At 47.8% G+C, this 18,256-nt stretch overlaps 1 protein-coding gene and 1 pseudogene across 2 annotated transcripts in view; one reads left to right on the forward strand and one right to left on the reverse strand.

The window, feature by feature from the left end:
• Positions 1–18,256, forward strand: part of LOC146207521 (uncharacterized) — a 272,224-nt gene that overhangs the window by 251,091 nt on the left and 2,877 nt on the right. For both annotated transcript variants that reach the window (XM_084588224.1, XM_084588216.1), the window contains one exon: positions 16,220–16,500. In XM_084588224.1, coding sequence (XP_084444350.1) covers positions 16,299–16,500 — 202 coding nt within the window. In that variant the 5' untranslated portion in view covers positions 16,220–16,298. The remainder of the gene's footprint in view (positions 1–16,219; positions 16,501–18,256) is intronic.
• LOC146207525 (very long chain fatty acid elongase AAEL008004 pseudogene) lies at positions 655–1,497 on the reverse strand (annotated as a pseudogene).

The following is an 18,256-nucleotide window of genomic DNA, read 5'->3' on the forward strand; positions in this document are numbered from 1 at the left end:
AGGATGTGAGATTACAGAATGATTGCTGCGAGACATATATATATATATGAAGGAAAGAAGCCAACAGTCGGCGAGGCCAAGGAAAGCGTTGGGGATGGTTCTCTTACGTCTTTTTTTTTTATGTTTGCTTAGATAATCACAGAATTTAGTAACGAATCTGTTTAGGGGAAAGATAAACGCAAAGTAGAAGAAAAAACAACGTGCCGATGGTGGGAATCGAACCCACGACCTCCGAATATCGCGTCCGGATATATATATATATATATATATATATATATATATATATATATATATATATATATATATATATATATATTACGATTATTTGCCCCATAATAAGGAAAATTACTTTTCATTATTTCAAGGCCAAGTCGAATGGATAAGGGCTGCTTATCAGGAACTTTCCAGTTTATAAGTTGAACACGTTCGTCGATACAATATGGCAATACCTACTTCAAGCTTGCGAACATCGGGCACACGGATAATCACAAAGGTGACCCTGTCTTCAATACAAGCGTCTGTGTGCAGCTTTGTAGACACATAAAAATCATCATGACGGTTGGAACTCCTTGCGTCAGGGTGCACGATTTTTAATGATTCGAAGCTCCACAAACACATGCAGAGTGTCTTCAGATTCTGCGCGTGAAAATCATTTCAAAGCGACTTCAGTTTTCGCTGGCCTTCCCGGTCAAGCCCTCTCTTTCCCAGAGAGTAAGTCTTCACGTAGAAATTAATGAACAGTCCGAGGCCCAAGACGCCCTGAGCGATACTCAACAGGGCTAGCGTCCTCGGATATCCGCAGTCGTAAAAAAGCGTGATGGCCATATGCCCCATCAAGACGACAAACTGGGCGATCTGTAGCTCAGTGAGGTAGTGCTTCCACCGCAGGTACTTCTGCATCGACGGACCCATGGCTGCCAGGAAATAGTAGGTGTACATGATGACGTGAACGAGTGGGTTGACGCATAAGCCCATGAGTGTCTGGCCGTCGCCCCCGAACGTCATGAAAATCCAACAATTGAGCACGACCAGGAAGTGGTGAAGGACGTGAAGACAAGTGATCTGCGAACTTTTCTTGCGTAGCAAAAAGAAGAACGTGTCGGCGAATTCAGTGATCCTGACCCAGGCGTACCACCAGTGGAGGTCGAAGATGGCTGCCGTGTGCTCATCGTCGAGACCTGCCTCGTAGTCGATGCCCTGGCAGAAAAGACTGTAGCCGCCTTCAAGGTACGAGTGGCGCAGATACTGGAAGCAGAAGTAGGCGTTCGTCACGGCAGTGGCCAAGTTGTAAGTCAGGATGGCTCCCCGCAGCTGGAATGGTTCCCGGTTTTTCATCCAACGAGGACCGCCGATCTTGGCTATGTAGACGTAGCCAATGAGCAACGGGAAGACAAAGCGAGCGTCGCAAACAATGCTGTTCGGCATTCTCGGGTCGCGAAGGGACAAAACATAGACATAAATGTCACGGACGCGCGACGCGAACGAGGGAGCTGACATTTTCACCACGGGCTCAGGCACACACTGCCTATGCACGGTCCGGCTTGTAAATGCATGCGATTGAGTGCCTCCGAAGCTTCTAGACTGAGGACGAAAACACTCGTCTCGATTCCTTCTCTGCATTCAAGCCTTGGCCGGTGCTCTGCCTGAGCTGCTGCCGCTAGGGCCGAGCTCAGTGGGGCTAGCGATGACAATGCGAGCTAAGAGCTAGACGTCGCTGGGGGCCTTCATGTATGATTCAAATGAACGGGTGAACCGGCTAAGCGGATTGCGTCGATGTCCTCATATGCTGATGGAACAGGCGTCTTTTCCTACACTATATACGCGCTGCCGCCCCGTGGCGCGATGACGTGCTGGAAGTTGTAACCGAAGAGAACAGGAAAAGTGCTGGCGATTCTCGGTTTATGCATCACACCTCACGGGTCTCATTAGGACACAGGAAAATGCCGGCAGCGCAAAGGCAGCAAAGAAGGGTGCGTACTGCGATCTATCGCTGCACCGTAGATGGAGCACTGAAGCGGGTATGATGGATTCCAAATGCATCCCTATACGAATTAGGGCTGTGAAATTCCATTATTTTCAATTCGGACGCAACGATGTAGTACAGTTCACATCGAATCCCTCAACTGCATGAAATATTAGGGGACTCTCAAGCTCCGCCTCCAGGTGGTATAAGCGACGGCATTGAAATGGCTCCCATCTCCCGCTGCCGTAGCGGTTTCCTCGTTCGTGTACATGTAACTTGCTTCTCGCTTAATCGCTAATTCATTAGTTTGTGCCTCATTTATCTAACACGTAAATATGACCATGCAGTTGCATAAGCTGCCACATTATGCGCAAGACCAGTTGACGCAGATATAAGTCCCGCCTTAGCCAAGCCGCATAAGCGGTGCCTATTGACCTGACATTCAAAGGTTCTGAGTTCGATTCCCATCTTATCCGTCGTAAAGAGATGTCACGTGGTCTGCTGACGTCACACAATCCGCCGATCAGCCAGTGTCGGGTCATGTCACATGCCAACTATACCACCTGTCAAAGGCATACCCGTAATATTTTGCTCTCAATGCTGACGCCGGCCGGGTTTTCTGCAAAACGCGACTCTTAGCCATGTTGTGTTAATATTATCTGTGCACTTCATATGTACTCGTATCGAACTGACCATGCATGCGTACAGGCATGTATACATACATATGTATGTTCATTTGCGTCCATTGCTCATATATCGCCATGCACCCACCCGTGTGAATCTATTTTCTTAACCCAACGCGTAATTAGCTGCTTTCTTATTGTTGTGCACTGAGATTGTTGTGCAATGTCGATATTCTTCAAGATTGGCCTTAGCCCGATAGCTGTTCCGTCACCACGGGCTGTGTCACGAGCGTCATAGTCAACGTTGCAGCGCGTAAGTCTCTTAAAATAAAGCTTCCCAGGGTTCGATGCGCGCGTTTTGGCAATGATAAGAACGACGGGCTGTGCCAGTTTTCGCCTTCAATTATGTTCGGATAGCCATAAGTCATGATGTTCTCTGTGTTTGAAGTCGAGGTGTGACCATTTTCTTATACTTCGTTTTTATCATCTCTGCACATTTACATTCCCTGGGTTCAGCTATCAGGCTCAGCACTGAACCTGCCCCGTCCCACTTTTTTTTTTTTATTTGCTTCATGTGGCACCACGAATTTGCTTGTACTTACTGTGTAATGACTGCGATAAATGCTTTGTCTGCCTTTTAATTTCTTTTTAATCTCTTGTGAAATGATGTACCAACGCAAGAGCTTAAAAGCCGAACTAAAACATTTCTCTGGCACGACTCTGTTGATTTCACCAATTTCGGCATGCGGCCGCAAACATTTGCCGCACATCAATGGAACACATATTGCCCTTATAAGGTTCCGCGCAGTGCAACAAACTGCAATGCGGGTCGTTCCACGTCGCGGCTACGGAATGGCGCAAGTTTACAATATAACCGAGCGAAATGCCTCAAGTCATAACGCAACGAATACAGCAGGACATTCTCTGGTGCCCTTTTTGCTGAACCTGTACCTTTTACTCCAACCGTCTCATCCCGCAAAGATATACTCATGGTTATGTTCGCATTTGTTATGTGTAGGTTGTAGTTATGATTATGTTCTTGCAGTTATGTGACGCGTGTATTATCAAGCGTTGCGGTGAACAGAGCTCAGTGCTGGAAACTATAAAACGCGGGTTCAACGTCCTCAGTCTTACGTACGATGGTAATAGCCGTTGCGAGAAGTAAGGGTAAGGAAAGTTGCTAATAAAATTGCTTGAGTAGAAACGTCGAGTTAGAAGCAGCAATAAAAGAATCGCATTTTTTTGGCAAGTCATGGATGATCTGATTTATTATTATTATTTTTTTTTTTTTTGCAACCGAACACTACTGATGTATGGTTGCGAGTGAGCACTAAGTCTGAGACTGCTGGAAAAATGTTTTTCCGTTAGCCCTTCATACAGGATGCGACAACTGCGTCCTGATATGCAGTGAGAATCGGCAACGTCATAACGAGAATGGACAATCACATGGCGTAGCAAAGTACTGCTCAATGACACACGGAGAAAGCTTGCACACATAACAACTTCAGAGTAAAATCAGAAGAAAAAACGTTTTGGCCGTAGCTATTACCCGTGCTTCTGTTCTTACTGTTTTTTTTTCCTCTGAGAGGCACAATATAATGCTATGCATGCGTTCACAGCCATAAGCAGTAAATAAACTTTAGACATCCTTTTTCTATTTTACCATGCTGTTTTCTTTTAATTTCGCCTATAATAAGCCAAAACAAGTTACAGGTGGCAACGATGTAAGTCAAACGTTTATATCGACTAACGTATCACCGCCTTACCACAGTCAGTGTCCTCGCTCCATTGTGGCTGGTATTCAATACCCTCCGCGGTTCATACGGACGCCCATTGTATGAAACGACCTGGCCACTGACCTCGTTCATCAGTGCTTTGAAAGAACTACAAAAAGAACCCTCTCATCCATAGTGTATTACGTACATCAGGCCCCATGGACCTGCGCTGTAGACTGTATACGGATAGCACAGCATATTGTTTAGCGCATGAAAGCATGTTGCCCAGCTCCTTCCCTTAATGTCCCTGTGAACTGTAGGAAGGTGGTTCTCTCCTCTGCTTTTCTTCCTATGGACACCGTACGCGGACTAACTTCTAGTCGATTAATCTATGTTCCGTGAATGTTTTCACTCCGCACGCGTGCCTTGTCTATCTCTACCACACACAAACAGTTTGCGCCCGCCCATTGACACGTGCAAATAGCACAGAGGCGATGGGCGTGCAATACAGCCCAGGTAGCATGAACCAACGCTGCACCCCTTTTGTGGAAGCGCCGGCCAAGGCTACGAGCAACAACGCGAGGGAAAGTGAATCCCCGCCGGAAAGCATCCTTTATAAGTTCGTTCGCTTCCTTTAACAAAGGCTGATACAAAGCCAAGCACTGTGTCCCTCTTTCTCTTCCTATAGCACCCCTTCTTTTTCTCGTCGTGATTTCGTCAGCAGCTGTGTGCTCTTTATAGGAATAAAAGCTGGAGAGCTCTTTTGGCGCAACGAAATACCGCTGACAAGGATATATAGCAAAAGAGAGGAGTCAGTTTCTCCACCATCTTTCTCTCTTCCTTCCTTTTTATTTATTTTTCGGAATGGCGTCCTTCGGTGTGCAGCATGCGGGAAGCACAGAGGAAATAGGGGCATCAGCAGAGAAAGCTAGGCGGGCTGTTCATCTGTGGTGAAAAACTCTACATGAGCTCCAAGGACGGAGCTTATATAGAGACAAAAAGCATACTAGACGACAATGCCTCCTCTTCCCCCTGTACACCGCGGCGTTGGTTCGATCCCTTCGGTATTCGGCTCCTGAGCCCAAAGCTCCAAGGCGTATTTCAATGGAGGCGAAATGCAAAAAGAGCGATAAGGTGAAATTCTTTGGGGCTAGTTTTACGGCACTGTTCATTTGACACAACCCCTCAGATGACACAGGAAAGGAAAGCAGTTTCTTCTGTTCAAAATCGAGGTGAGTAGCTCCACTCGGCGGCGATGGCGCGCGCTCGTTGTGCAGCTTGGCCTTCGGAGCTGCCGGCTGATGGCGTGCGGCGATGGCCACAAAAAGAAATTTAACAATGAAGTATATGGTGCAGTATGTGGTAAATCCAAGAGACAACCATATTATACTCGAATGTATTGGTATCCATCCGGAAGTCGATGCAGGCGCCGTCACTCTTCCTGAAGCTCTGAGCTTTAGAGATACCAGTGGCCAGGTGAAAAAACCTGCGGTGGAAGCTAGCAAAAAACGATTGGAAGATTGGTGGCTTAAAAGCAGAAAAGTGACATAATGTTAGTAATGTTAGTAAGGTAGAAACAAAAATTCAATAAATAGAATGATGTTATAGTTAACCAATCTAAAAAAATAATTAAGATTTAGCGGGGGAAAACGAGCATGATAGCAATTGCTAACACCCCGTTTCAAAGGGGACATTCCTATATTCCATCCATCCAGTTAAAGCCCCTCAATAAGCCACAGTTACTATATAGTAACTCTAGCCACAGTATGCTTTAGTCACGCTCCCTCCTGGCGACGGGGGTGGAGCAGTCGTTGCGCCCCTTACGTTACCATGCAGACGGCAGGAATGCTAAACAATGAGAATTGAGGCATCTTTCTCGCGTGCTCGGCTTGGCGTATTTGGTTACCATGCTCGGCTAGGGATCGGAGGGGTAGGAGTTTGATTCCCGGCGCGCGATCTTTTTCTTAAAGGGTAAATGAGCGGACACTTTCTGTGGGCAGATCCTGCGGACGCCACTCGTGAGCCAGGAAAGGCTTTCGCCTTTTAAGAACGGGGTGCAGCATCCCGTTTTCTAAAGGCAAAAGCCTTTCTTGGGTCACGAGCGCACGTTAGAGAACCGCTATTGGCTTCTTAACTGATCCGGAATGTCTACTGCGGCATTCAGCGTAGCCTGTGTGTCGCTGACTGATGTCAAGCTCCATAACTTAGTCGGTTTTTCTTCACTGTCTGTTACGCCGTTTGTAGATCTATAAACGTTGGTCTGCCACTGTCACATTCGGCTCATTGGTAGGTGTTGGTGAAGATTCAGCCCATACGATGAAATTACTCGTGTCTTCGCATCCAGCGTTCGCCGCCTAGTTCCCAGCCCTAGTTCCCAGCCCATTACTTCGGAGTTTCGACCCGTAGCAGCTGTTCCATGGTGGTTGCAAGGCGAGTGACCGCGATGCCATGACACTGAGGACAGCTGCCTTCAAATTACTGTTCTTAGTGGAATATTGACTCTTTGGCTCCTTCTGATGAGTTGGCATCTGAGTGGCAGCTAAAGCAAAATCCTGCTCAGATCTGAGAAATTTGAATTTAAGGAAGTTTCCTTCTTCCGCCACTCGATTTGAAAGCGTGACGATCACGCCGAGGACTGGTTGACCACGCGGAGAAGTGAATGACACCGTACCGTAGCCTCCGAGATCCGCGTTGAAAGTTCGACGTTGACGCTCGTATTTTACTTTCGAAATCGGCCAGTGATGGCGGCACTTGCACTTCGTTTTTTTTTTGTTTTTTTTTTTAATTTCTAGCTCATAAAACCCCCTCTTCGTTGAGAGAGGATTTTTTTTTTTTTTTTTAGTTAAAACACCGGGGTCAGTTGTTGCGGTTTAACTTTCACTTGTCTTCAGTGTTTGTAGCCGGCCATACCGCTGAAAAACAAACGTTCAGGCTATTTGGCACACTAACCGGCTCCTGTCACCTTTATCTCGTCTTGCCCTCCGGTTTGAAATGAAAACATGTTCAGCGTTTTTTACGACTTTCTTGGAAAAAGAAAAGGAACGAACACCAACGTAATTCCCAAGCGGCCCTCGAGGAATTGACGCCAAGGGGCTGCGGTAAGGCGACCAAGGCGGAAGGTGAAGGGCGTTCATTTGTCACCGGCGGCTGTGGCGAGCCGCTCCATCAGGGCCCTCGGTACCGCGCCTCGAAACCCCTCATTTGGCTGACCATAAGAGACGGAAAGAGAAACGCGTTCCGAATTGTAGTACGCCCTGCACTTCAGTCCAACGTATATAATACTATAGTAATTTAAGAAACGCATTAGGATGACCTTTGCCTCCGTCGGCCATTTTGTGATGTGTGCAAGACGCTTCACGTGTATTTAAACAAAACGTCTAACCAGAAAGAAAAAAGAAGAAAAGGAAAACTCAAGAGCAGTGAATTTTCACTTTTACTGTGCAGCGAACGCGATAACTTGTCTCGTGGTCAATCACATTTCAACGCACTTCACCTAACACTTTGTCGAAGGCGGATGTATGAAAAGGTCTTCTTCCCGTTGAAAGTTCGTGTCATTAATCTGCAGCTTAACCGCTCTAGTGGCGAAGCACTTTCATAAAAAGACCGGAATTACGCGAGATGGCTTGGCATCTTGAAAACAACTTTATGTCGCTGGAGTAAAGCACCTTCCTGCCTCAGCACTAGGCATTGTACAAGGCTTGTTCAGAAGCTGCGTATCACAACCAAGGCTACTCGACAGTTGATTTGGATAGCTTGATTCTTTCCTCAAGTGTAAACGGGCTGCGTATGCTGAGTCTCTCCGCCTGTTCCTACATGCCTTCGCGGTACGCTTGTGTTTTGACCGCGTGCGTCCCGAGTGCTAACAGATCTATTTAGTTTATCGGAGACGTACCAGCGTAGACCTATGCCAGATTACCGTCCCTTACCATACGCATGCGCAGAAGCCACACCTTGTCCCACCCCTGCCTCTGCGCACAGTCCCCATATATCCTGCACCAACTTTATCTTGTAATCACTCGGACCAGGTGCTTACAGTACACCGTTCTGCGTGCAGCCAAAAAGTCTTGTCTGAATTTGGTCATCTTTACATAGCGAGGAACGTGTGACTGTGCATTCTTTTTTTTTTCTTTACGTGCATGTATATTCACCAGAAAGATGCAGAAACCGAGTCTGGTGGGTTTTCTGAGCACCCTTTGAAGGCTGGTGAGGTTTTCAAATATCATAGGCAGAGAATGGAACAGCATACATGCATGCATGCCCTAGTGAAAAAAGCCGTATGAGTCACAGTAACCTCATACAGATTTCTAATACTAAACTCATACAAATGTCCTACAATCTCATTTATTTCTCATAGGATGAATGAGATTTGTATGAGCTGATATGAGATTTGTACGAGTTTAGGATGCGTTTAGTATGAGAATTTGTATGAGGTTATTGGGACTCATACGGGTTTTTTCACTAGGGTGGCTATGCTACGTCGGTCATAGCCTGAGTCGCTTTGGGGCCGCAAACCCAACGAGTCGTCCTTAATGACTTCTGCGCAAACTGCGAGGTCCAGCACGCAAATTTAGCGCAAGCTGCGTTAAAGGTTCATTGCTGAAAAAAAAAACTATAGGGGACGCTTAAGAGTATTAGGAGACATTTGATGTTCCTGTCTGGAGCTGCCTCCGATCCTATAGCGCGCGGGCATGCGCTTTGCTTCTCGCTTAATCACGAGTCCATTATTTTGGGTAGGTTTGGTATATGAGGTTTAACGTCTCAAACGACTCAGGCTACGAGGGACGCCGTAGTAGAGGCCTCCGGTAATTTTGGCTACCTGGGGTTCTTTAACGTCCAGTGATCGACATCGGGCAGCACACGGGAGCCTTGCTTTTCGCCTCCATCAAAATGCGGCGGCCGCCGTATGTCATCCCGCGTACGTGGGTCCAGCAGTCGAGCTCCCTAACCAGTGAGCCAATGCGGCGGCGCCCTTAATTTGAGCATCTGTCATCCCGCATCTACTCTTAGCATACAGTAGCAGGCTACCAGGTTACGTGTAAATCCGCACAACATGGGTGTAAAGCGCCGCTTTTGCCAAGCCGTACAAACGTCTCATCTCACCCAACCCACAGGAGATATATCATAGTCGGCAGCTCCTGCCAACTAAGCCATGTCACGTGGTCTCGTGACGTCAGACAACCGGCCGACCAATGAGTGTCAGGCCATCTCACTTACTGCCAGCAGCGACGTGCCAGAGACTTGCTCAGGATTTTTCTCCATAAGAATTACGACCCCTGGCCGACCTCTCCACCTTTCTTTTCAATAAATTAGTCTCTCTCATTATAATAAATTAGTCTCTCACAACGCCAGCACTGCCGGATTTTCTGGAGAATGAAGCCTTTAATGCTAAGACGTTAATGCTGGAGGGAAAAGATGGCGCTCATGATTTTCTTTGTGTTCGATGTAAAGGTCGCCTACAACAGTACAAGTATATTCAGAACAAAATGTCCCACTACACAGTGTCATATGCGGTATATGTCCCGGCTATGGCAGCCAATTCATATCTTCACCACATCATCATCATCATCATCAGCCTGATTATACCCACTGCAGGGCGAAGGCCACTCCCATATTTCTCCACTTAACCCGGTTCTGTGCTAGCTGCATCCACTTGACCTCTGCGAACTTCTCAATCTCATCCGCCCACCTAACATTCTGCCGCCCCCTGCTACGCTTTCCTTCCCTTGGAATCCAGTTTGTTACCCTCAGCGACCATCGGTTATCCTCTCTTCGCACTACATGTCCTGCCCATGTCCATTTCTTCTTCTTAATTTCTACTAGAATGTCGGTAACTTGAGTTATTTCTCTGACCCACTCTGCACGCTTTCTATCTCTTAATGTTACCCCTACCATTTTTCGTTCCATAGCCCTCTGGGTTGTCCCCAACTTAAGTAGAACTCTCTTGGTTAGCCTCCACGTTTCAGCCCCGTAGGTGAGTACAGGCAAGATGCAACTGTTGTATACTTTCCTCTTGAGCGATACCGGTAAGCTGCTAGTCATAATCTGTGAGTGCTTGCCAAATGCGCTCCATCCCAATCTTATTTTTTCACCACATCACTTACTACAAAAATAATTTAGCTCTTTTTTTTTTTCACTAACTTTTTCGTAGCTATTTTTATGCAGAGATAACATGTAGCAAAATGTCCTCAAAATATTTGAGCAATAGGTGTAGAAAGCGTTCGCCTTTTTATCCATTTCTTTTAATATGGAATGATTCATTCAAGTGTCTTTTTCTCGCTCATTGACGGTGTCGCAGATCTTCGTTCCATCCACACGTTAAGGCATTTAACTCATCCGTACTAATGGCAGGAGTAACACAGTCCTGGAAAAGATTTTCCTAACAGCGCAAAGGTGGTTCTTACGCTGAGAACATTAAGCGGCGGCATATATGAGACACGGGGCGTGGAAAATGGTCTCAGCACTTTGGGAACTTTTCCACGGAATCTATACGGCACACCTGCCTGTGTGCGCGCAGATGGCACACTCCACCACCACGTGAGAGAGCTTTGTGGTTGGGCGCCATACAGACAATGGCCCATTGTGGCAACGAGCGTGAACGCGATGAGCCGGACGACGCTGCGGCGAAAATGCGCAGATTACCTTTCTTTTGTCTCTCCGAGACAACGCAGGCCGCCTGACCAGCCAGCACTCACCGTCCTTTCGGCACGCGTCGGACGCGAGCTCCATCGACCCGCCGAGGTGCACCAGTTGCTGTGCTCGTGTACACACGGTTTCTTATGTGCAGCTGTGCCACTACATACTTATCTCCAATATTTGCAATGCGTCCGTACGGTGGAGCCATTTCCGTCCTGTTTAACGTAAGGCTGACCACCTCTAGCGCATAACAATCTCAACCTCGACCAGTTGACGCACGACTCGATGCTAGATGTTTATACATGAGGCTTCTGCAGAGTAAACACACAAAAGAAGGCAAAATTAAACACATAAATAGAGGCACTGAAGCGCCACCTTTAAAGGTATGACGCGATAGTGTATGACCACCCGACATTTATAGCCCCGCTTTAACTAAGCCGTGTGAGCGAACCTGCGTAGTAGTGTACGCATCTGACTAGGCATCCAGGAGCACTGGAGGGTTGGTTGTTATTCCATCTTTACATCTCAAATTAGCATCCCGAGTTGGCATCTCCTCCCAACTTTCTGATGTCACGTGGTCTCCTTAAGTCTCATAATTCTCGAATCAGTACCCGACCATGACAGCTACCATCTGCCTGCGGCATGCCCGTGATTTTTCGCTTACAACACCGACGCCTGATATTCTGAGCAATGATACCTCTAGCGCTGTCGCATAAAGAAAGAGGCATGACATTTTCCTAAATTCGTGATTGTTACCACTAAAGAAATGTACTTCCTGGGCAACAAGTCAGCGCAAGGAAGACAAGAAGCGCCGCTTTTTGTCCCGTCTTCGTCTCGTGTGCTCGTATTTTGTTGCGGAACTTCTTACCCGGAAAGGTGCAGCAACTAATCCAGGAACAAATTCTTAATGAAAACACACGGACGTTATTCGAAAAGACCGGACCAACGATAGATGTGACAGGATAGAAAAAGACCCCAAAAAACAAGACAGAGTAACCTTTACAGCGTTTAGTTGAGTTCCTAAGTTCGTAATGATTCGCCTATTAAAAGACGCGAATGAAACGTGAAGAGAAAGGACAAACGTTTATTTTTTTTTTTTTACGTCACACTGTATGTTTTAATGCGCTCGTCGTCAAGAATTTAGGCAACTAAACACTTTGATGAGACACTGCATGCGCTGCAGTTTCAGTGGAGGCGCGCTGTTGCAGAAGCAGAAGCCTGACGTATTTCCTGCCCAGTACATTTCTGAGCCAACCAGCGAGGCGCACTATACGAGATATACGTTCCTTTGCGTACGCAACAACGTGCTTCTCTGGAGGTGCAGCGCTTTGACTATTTCTCTCGTACTTGTCACATTGCGTAATTGGTTTATAGAAACGTCGCCCGACACCCCTCTTCGCTTAATGAAGCGCTTGAGAGTTGACTAATCTTTATCAAGTGGTGTTGGCACGAAGGCCGATACACAGGAGAGGGAGAGCAGTGAGAGGGCCGGAGATCACATTTGCAGGTCAATGCCCCCTTTGCACGCAAACTCCCATAGGGACAGCAGCGTGAGACGAGCCCAAGCTTCGCTGTCCTGCCTGAGCGGTGAATGTGATCGTATGTATTTTAGTGCTTTTTTTTCTACCGATGCCGTTGTAGCCAGGCCAGTCCCACATTTGCGGTGTCGCTGAGCGAGCGCCCTTGTTATAGGCAGGAGCGAGTGGTTGGGGTATGTAAATTTGTGTCTGACTGGAAGATCGCAAAACTAGGAAAGAAGTAAACGAAAAAAAAAAAAACTTACAACTATCCGGCCATGTTGCTATACTAAAGGAATCAGCCTAGCATGCACAATCTGTAAGCGACTCCTGACAGAGCGCATTCCAGAGAGCAGATACTGCGTCACGGTGGACCACTCGCCGGTCAAGGTAACGGCACTGACCACACGCGCGTCGTGCGAGAAGGCTGCTATGCCAGGAAAGTCTCGCGGTATCGACCCAAGAAAACAGAGTTCGACCGGAGAAAGTCGTTCAGCGAGGCAGTCTCGGCCAAGCGCTCGGTGTCAAGCAGCGCGATGTCAAGGAGCGTGACGAAAGGGGAGGGAGGGAGAATGTTGAAAGAGGTTGACAGTGTCTTAAGGAGATTAGATGAGAAACCGCGGCAGCCGGCGAGTTATTTGCCAAGGCACTGCCTCCAGCAACCACTCTCGTTGGGATTCGAGACACGCCTATAACGAAGTCGGCGGACACCGCCCCGCTCACATCATTGCAAGCACGAACGAACGCTCCGATTTATTTGTTTCGCATGCGAACAGTGTGCGTGTTTGTTTTGTTCATTTTAGTTCTACGCCTTTCTAATCTTCGCACGGCATCGCCGTTGACCTGCATGTAATTGTACTGGAACAGCCACAGGCCGTTGCGCCCTGCCCAGGTTTGTCGAGTACTACACGTATATTAAATGCCTCTGTGGTGCGTGTTCAGCAGCGCTTGTTATCTTGGGCCGCCCGAAAGACGTTGCGCTCGAGAGAAAATGTGTCATATTTCCAAGAAGCACGGAATATCGGTTTTCTAATAGGTACACGCCTCATAGGGTGCAAGTGTCTGCATGTCGTCGTATAGTGGAATAAGTGTGGCTACGGTGCACTTACGGGACTTCATCGGGCGTGATAAGTATCCGCTTTTCAGGTGTTCCTCGGTATAGCGAAATTATCAGAAGTTATCGTTTCCATTACGTAAAAAATGGTTACACAGGAGGCAGAGCACTTAGAATCACACTTTGAAAACATTTCGTTCAGTCGGAATGAGCCTTTTACAGACGCGTCATTACAGTGCACGCAGTGACGAAAAGCCCTCTTGGAAACACGTTGGTTCCCGCGCTGGAGCGGAACAGATAAAATGAGTCTTTGTTCCGCAGCCAGGAAGGATGGAGCTCGGGGGCGTGAATTCAGACCAGGTCAGATACTCTGTACGCTATGGGACGAATTAGAAGAAAGTAAAATGTGTGAGAGATGATAAAAAAAAAATAATTTAAAAAAAAAAGCGGCGCATGCCATATAAGCTTCTTCTGAGCTGCTTGATTTTAACCTCAACTGAAAAGTAGTAAGGTTGAAAGTTGGGCGAGTTGAATCTGGTTCATTTTGAAGGTAGCGCGAAAAACGAGGACCGAGAATAGAAGGACACAACACGAGCGCTTTTCTGAAACTTAACTCATCATTTGATTCACAAATACAGTTCTTCACACTGTGAATAAGGGCTGAGTGGGGTAAAGAATAAAACAGATCAAGTTCCTGTCTGGCCTACATATTAATTACCCATTTTTATCTCTTGGAAGAAGGCAGCAGAGCAGGTAACACCGACACAAAGCACAAGAGACACACACACGCACACAAGGACTACGCTGCACTGACAACTATTTTAACTTCTTCTTCTTCTTCCTTGATATTTGGCACATACCCACGAAGGGGGATTGGCCAGGGTTCAGTGTGGACTGCCAAATGTCCTACACAAACTGATTTAGTGTAATAAAGTAATTGACAACTAAACAAAAACATAAGATTTGAGATCACAAAAGTTAAACTGGAAACCGCACATCTTCTTCTTTCACTTCTTCCTTCACTTTACGTCTGCAGCCAACTTCTTTCTTGTCGTTAACATCCTGCCGGTTTGCGCAAAAATTCTACTTCCTTCTTCAACAAAACCACCGATGGCATGCTGACACAATGGTCACCCAAGTCACAGATTGCATATGCTTCTTAAATTTCTCTGGCTAACTTGTCCTTCATCCTTCTCATAACCTTAACATTGTGAAGGTCAGTTAGCCAGAGAGATTTATGAAGCATATGCAATCTGTGACTTGGGTGACCAATGTGTCAGCATGCCATCGGTGGTTTTGTTGAAGAAGGAAGTAGAATTTTTGCGCAAACCGGCAGGATGTTAACAACAAGAAAGAAGTTGGCTGCAGACGTAAAGTGAAGGAAGAAGTGAAAGAAGAAGATGTGCGGTTTCCAGTTAATATAGTTGTCAGTGCAGCGTTGTCCTTGTGTGCGTGTGTGTGCCTCTTGTGCTTTGTGTTGGTGTTACCTGCTCTGCTGCCTTCTTCCAAAAGATGTGTGATCAACTAGCCTATCGTTCGACTCTATTATTGACCCATTTTTAGTTCCAAATTCTGACAAACTGGTAGATGTGCTGTTGAAGTCTAATCCTGGCAGCTGCAGAGCCTTTAGCATTGATGTTACTGACCTGTTTTCCTTACCCCACTCAGCCCTTATGCACAGTGTGGACTGTATTTGTGAATCAAATGATGAGTTAAGGTTCAGAAAAGCGCTCGTGTTGTGTCCTTCTACTCTTGGTCCTCGTTTTTCGCGCTACCTTCAAAATGAACTCAACTGAATAGCCCACCAAACCAGTGACCGATTCGGGCTAAGATGTTATTATGACTCCTGGTTAGGGTACGCCTGTGCTGCAAAACTGTATAAAGATTTTGAGGGGAATTTTTATCGCCTCTCACCTCTACGTAACTACAGGCGTGCAACACGAATGAATAGGAGGGATGTGGGGTGGCTGCTCCTGGCCCTACGGGGCTGGGACTGGTAGGTCACTGCCGCTTGCAGCGGGGGCTAGCCTGCCAACATATTTTTATCTGTTGTAGGCCGTCATTGCACCCGCTACCGTTTAGATGGTGGGCGACGGCTGTTGCGACGCGCGTCTTTCTCTCGCTCTTATTTTTCTTTCTTTATTTCTTTTTCTGTCTGCACGAGGCAGCGGAGGTGGCTCAGCTACAGAGCTAGTACCACGCTCGTGCATTTTCTTTTCCTTCTTTCTTCAGACGCAACAACAACAACGCTTTTTTTTTTTTGTTCTGCATGCTCAAGCGAATGAATTACAAATGTGTTAGATCCACCTTCATCAAAAACGATCACCAGAGGAGCCCTGCTCGAGACGAGAGGACTGGTAGCGTCCGATCACCGGTCCTATCTTTATGCACAGATCTCTTGACCGCCAACCAACTCTACCGACATTACGCTTTACTAGTGGAGTGTACAGCCTTGATTGAAAGATCTTTTTAAGCCAAAGTATTTTCGTTTGGGGTTGTGGGCCGCGTAATGGAGCCATCGCGGCACCATCCAAGACCAAAGAGTCTTGCGGCCATGAGAGATGGTTTTCATCGAGCCACTCGTAGGAGCTTGCTGCTGAAGTGTGCTCTAAATGTTCCGCTGCATGAAACATTTATTCGTTTCGATACAAGTGACCGCTGTGGCTTGAAGACTTTTGACATGAGCTTTACTGCATAAACCCGTCTTTGCGCAGACTCGTCGACGCCGGCGGCAGGAAATAGCAGTGAGGGTGGTGGCGCCTGGCGGGAGCCGGCGGCAGGAGCATTAACAGCATGGAAGTGGAGCAGCAGCCGGTGGGCGACCCGACAGGCGGCGCAGGCGCGGCGGGGGGCGGCACAGCCCCTGGCTTCGACGCCTTCCTGCAGACGGGCCGCACGGGGCGTCGTAACGCCCTCCCCGACATCCTCGAGGAGAGCGCCACCAACGTCAGTACCGCGTCCCTGCCCTGCAGCTTCCAGAAGCTCTCGTGCAGCGGTGAGTCCACGACAACGCGTGACGCCGCGAACGCTGGACACCTGTGTGAGTTTCTTGCGCAAGAGTCGTAGCTTTCGCAATTTTTGCGGGCAAGAAACACGGTGAAAGTTTACGCTTTTTGGACTGGTATTGCTTGTGTAGGACTTTGGTTCTTTCTACTCGCCTGTCTGAATGGAATTCAGGGTGTCTATGTCGATGCAGCCGAACACGCGGACCGTAATGCATTCACGACTGTGACTGTAAATTATCAGGGTCACCACCTCACGAGGCCGGTTCGGTCATTACCAACGACCCGGAGGAAGCGGAGGAGGCTGCGATCGTCATCGCGATAAGCTTAACCTCAGCCCTTCATATAATTAGCGACTCGAAAACCGCAGTAAGAAATTACAGCAAAGACAGGATATCTCCTATAGCATTCAAATTGCTGCTTGCCTCTCAAAGGACTCATCGTTCAATACAGATAATCTGCACAGCACATTCCTCCCTTCCTGGTAATGTGGCTGCCCACAATTTCGCCCGAGGACTCGTCAGCCGGGCGACGGAACAACCCATCATGAGGTCGGCGAGGGACCGTATGGTTTCCTATCAAGAAATTACACTACAATTTGGTCAAACACGTACCCTATACCTTCCGAGACACAAATCTCTTACAAAGGCACAGGAGGTCACCTGGCGAAAATTACAGACGCGTTCCTTTCCAAATCCAGTCACCTACGCTCTTGCATACCCGGCATTATACACCCCTTACTGTAACTTATGTCACCAGAGGACCAACTTACACCACATACTATGGGCATGCCCACTAGACTCCCCTCCGCGGGATCTGCAGCTCTCTACCTGCGAGCAGTGGGAGGCCACTTGTGCTCAGCTCGGACCCGCTAATACAACTGCGGGCCATCGAGCGTGCAACCCAGGTCACCAGAGCTCAATGGCTCCTGGCCATCTAGCGCAGAAGCTCCTGCCTGCCTGACTTCCTCGATTAATAAATGTTTATCTTCTTCCTCCTCCTGTGCTTGCTAAAATCCACTTGTGGCTACCTGCTCCGATGCGCACTGTGGAAGCTGTCTGCTGTTTACCGTCGAGGCTCCCAGGACGTGCACGTGCAGGCCAGTCTGATGTACTCTCGTGAACGGGAGACCAATCCTATGTCTAAAAAATTAGAATGCCAACACAAAGCCTTGCCCCGCCGGGGTGGTGCAGTGGTAAGACGCCCGACTACTGTGCCGGAGTACCCGGGATCGAATCCCGGCCTCGGCGGCTGCGTTTCGATGGAGGCGAAACGAAGTGGCGTCCGTGTGCTGTGCGATGTCAGCGCACGTTAAAGATCCCCAGGTGGTCGAAATTACTCCGTAGCCCTCCACTACGGCCCCCCTTTCTCTCTATCCACTTTCACTCCCACCTTCATCCCTTCCCTTACGGCGCGGTTCAGGTGTCCACAGAGCAAGTGTGACAGATATTGCGCCTTTCCCTTCCTATGAACCAACCAACACAAAGCCTGAGAGGTATCGGCTCATGGTGATATTGTACGCCTGTTTCACTTCGCGTGGCAAATAATATTAATTGGTTCGCAGGAAGGGAAAGACGCAGTATCTGTTACACTTGTTCTGTGCACGCCTGAACCGCGCTGTAGGGGAAGAGAGGAAGGTGGGAATGAAAGCGGCAAGAGAGAAAGAATGCCGTAGTAGAGGGCTGTGGTTAATTTCGACCTCCTGGTGATCTTTACTTTACTGTGCACTGACATCGCACAGCACACGGA

Source organism: Amblyomma maculatum, chromosome 1, assembly GCF_055883805.1.
Source record: "Amblyomma maculatum isolate TAMU_Amacu chromosome 1, ASM5588380v1, whole genome shotgun sequence".
In the NCBI taxonomy this organism is placed as follows: Eukaryota; Metazoa; Arthropoda; class Arachnida; order Ixodida; family Ixodidae; genus Amblyomma; species Amblyomma maculatum.